General features: G+C 37.3%; 1 protein-coding gene across 1 annotated transcript in view; it reads right to left on the bottom strand.

Moving 5' to 3' along the window:
* Window positions 1–1,785: 1,785 nt before the first annotated feature.
* The window catches only part of LOC105621875 (kinesin heavy chain), an 8,937-nt gene continuing 7,829 nt past the window's right edge, over window positions 1,786–2,893 (bottom strand). The window contains exons 13-14 of the mRNA XM_012203314.1: window positions 2,523–2,817; window positions 1,786–1,862 (exon numbers count right to left, since the gene is read on the bottom strand). Coding sequence (XP_012058704.1) covers window positions 1,786–1,862; window positions 2,523–2,817 — 372 coding nt within the window. The remainder of the gene's footprint in view (window positions 1,863–2,522; window positions 2,818–2,893) is intronic.

Here is a 2,893-nt window from a genome sequence, read left to right as displayed (position 1 = left end):
GCACGCGAGAGAAATGGTCGGCGAACTATACACTGTATACGCACGATAGAACAGTGATCGTTCAAATCGCTCTACTTCTCTGTCGCGGATCAGGTCCTCATGAATTTTCTTCGCTTCGATAAGATCGCGCACGGGTAAGACTGGCCGCCGTAACGCACCGAGAATGTTCTGGAGAGACAATTTCCTCACTTGATCGGGGGTCAAGCGTGCCCTCCGGCGGGATGCGCGCGGGAATTTTTACATTCCTCGGTTTCACGACGCTAGAACTCGGTCCGAATTCTCATTTCTTACACTTGGAGATCGGATAGTGTTACAGTAGAATCCACAGTGGTATTTATGCCCGTTATGGTATTAATGCCCGTCTTCTATAGATTAACAACTTTAATCTCGGTTTAAGTCTTTATCTTTTTCTAGTTCTAACGAGGAAAGGAAGTGAACATTTCAGATAAAAATAAATAAGTTTTTTTTAGCACTATAAACTCGAGTGTAATTATATTAATTCAGGAAAATACACTCTATAATCCTGCCAAGTTTCATTGAAATCGGTGAGAACTATTTCTGAGTTTTTCCTTGTAAGAATTATGTTTATTTCTACCAATATGTAAATTAGCTTTTATCTCTGTTTAACTTTGCTCCTTATTTTCTTTCAAGTTTTAAAAATTATGTCCATTTCTACTAATGCAGATAAGCTTTAATCTCGGTTTAATTTGCTTTTAATCCTTTTTTCTCTAATATTTCCACGAATATAGATTAACTGTTGCATCAGTTTAACTTATTCTTATCTTCTTATAATTTTCAGAAAGAAGATAAGAAGCAAGTTAAATCGAGATTAAAATAAATTATCAATGTATAGAGATTAACTAATCTTAATTAACTTACTCTTTACCTTCTTCTGATTTCTAGAAACAGGTAAAGAGCAAGTTAAATAAAAGCTAATCTACATATCGGTAGACGTTAAAAAAAGAGACAAAGAACAAATTAAATCAAGATTAAAATTAATCTGCATTGGTATAGATGAACATACATACAATACAGCTTGTAACCGAGATCTTATTACGAGTTCTAGCGACGAGTTCCGTAGATATGAATCCGTACACTCTTATCGCGAACAGAAATATTCTTATCAGCTAACAGAGAAATTTCTTACAAATACGAATACTTGTATAAGCCGCGATCATCTTCACACTCGCTCGAAGCCGCATGTCCAATCGTCTTCTCGATTAGTAAATTGGTATCTGAACTAAACCCTTTTTAAATATTCGTTGCCTCTTTCCCAAGATCTTCGAGGATCGTCCTGGTCAATGCGATCGCACGATCCTCGCTACGAGCTCGTAAGATTGCGGCAAGTCTTTTTGTTGAATTTTCAGATTGAATGCGACTTGAATAGAAACACTAAAGTACAAATTATTCTGAGAGAATGGCGAGAGGCTTCTCCGTGTAATTCGTTCGGACATTCATTTTAATATCTATTCATTATCGAATCATTATCATGCATATATATGTATGTGACATTAAATTAAATAATTTATAAAAATTAACTATTTACATCGACAGGACATGCAGCGCTTGTGACACACATATATATATGCCATATACATATTTATATAAATGTATGTACATGTCATATATATTGTATATAATTTAATGCAACTTATCTTATATATACCTAAGCACATGCTTGCTCTGAGAAAAAGAGGAAAGAAACAATTAAAAGAACTGGCGGTGCTCTCTCCTTGCGGATAATATAGTACTATGCCCTTACTTCAATATTAATAATTATAACATTTATGCATATCCGTTATACATAAGAACCGCTGGAATTCTTTTGTTTTTGTCGATGAAAGCGTTCTTGCATTCGTTTTCTGTAAAAGTGAAGGGTATTTTGGCATTATGCGATCACGATCACTGTACGCTGTTACCCATATCTGTGTGTGTATGTAATCAGGAACATGGAAAAAAAAAGAGGAAAACAAATAAATATATAAAATAAACATCGGTCACAATCAAATAAAATTCATATTTCGTGAAATCAGCATTGTGTCATATAAACGATACGGCGCGATAATCGCAACTGAGAATGTCTCAAATAAACTCGCCATGCAAAAGGATGCGTTCGATTGTACGTTAAAAAGAAACGTCGCGAGGTTTGTTCGCTTTTTTTTTCTTTGTTTTCATTCGCTTATTTCCTCTTTCATGAAATCGCGCAAGAAGCTTCGTGCCAAAAATAGTAGACGTAACAAAAATCGACCCACTTACTCTAAAGCAGCACTGCCTGGAGGGGAGCCGTCACCCCTTTTGTAATGCAAAACCGAACAAACCCACACAACGACATACAATGTAGGCTTTTTAATTAAGTGAATCTAAAAAAAGAAAAACAAGATGATTGTATACATGTATGTACATATATAAGACGAAGGAAGTTTGCGAAAAAAAAGAAAAAAAAAGAGAGACGACGAGAGATGACTTTATAACTGGCGCGGTTCGTAGTTGAATGGAGACAGAAGGGAGAAATTATTCCTTACCACGATTGCCGGTTCTGATGATGTTGACGTTACTCAAATGATGCTGACCGGCCCGAATCGGCTTCGCTATCTGCGCGCTCGGTCCACGACGCGCCAGATTCTTTTGCCTGACTGCCTCCTTGATTCGGTCCACTTCGTATTGATAGCGCTTACGGTCTCGCATCGCACCTTCCTTAGCGTCGCGAAGCGCCGTCTCTAGGGCCTTGACGCGCTCCATTGTCGCCCGTAATCGTTTCTCCAGTTTAGGCAACTCGCAGCGGAGATCTGCGTTATCTCTGACGAGTTGTTTATGCACCTATAATATAAATATGTCTTATATACATTATTGTGTGTGTGTGTGTGTGTGTGTGTGTGTGTGTGTGTGTGTGTAT

The sequence above is a fragment of the Atta cephalotes genome (genome assembly GCF_000143395.1).
Source record: "Atta cephalotes unplaced genomic scaffold scaffold00038, whole genome shotgun sequence".
Classification (NCBI taxonomy): domain Eukaryota; kingdom Metazoa; phylum Arthropoda; class Insecta; order Hymenoptera; family Formicidae; genus Atta; species Atta cephalotes.
This window is presented reverse-complemented; position numbering and strand designations above follow the sequence as displayed.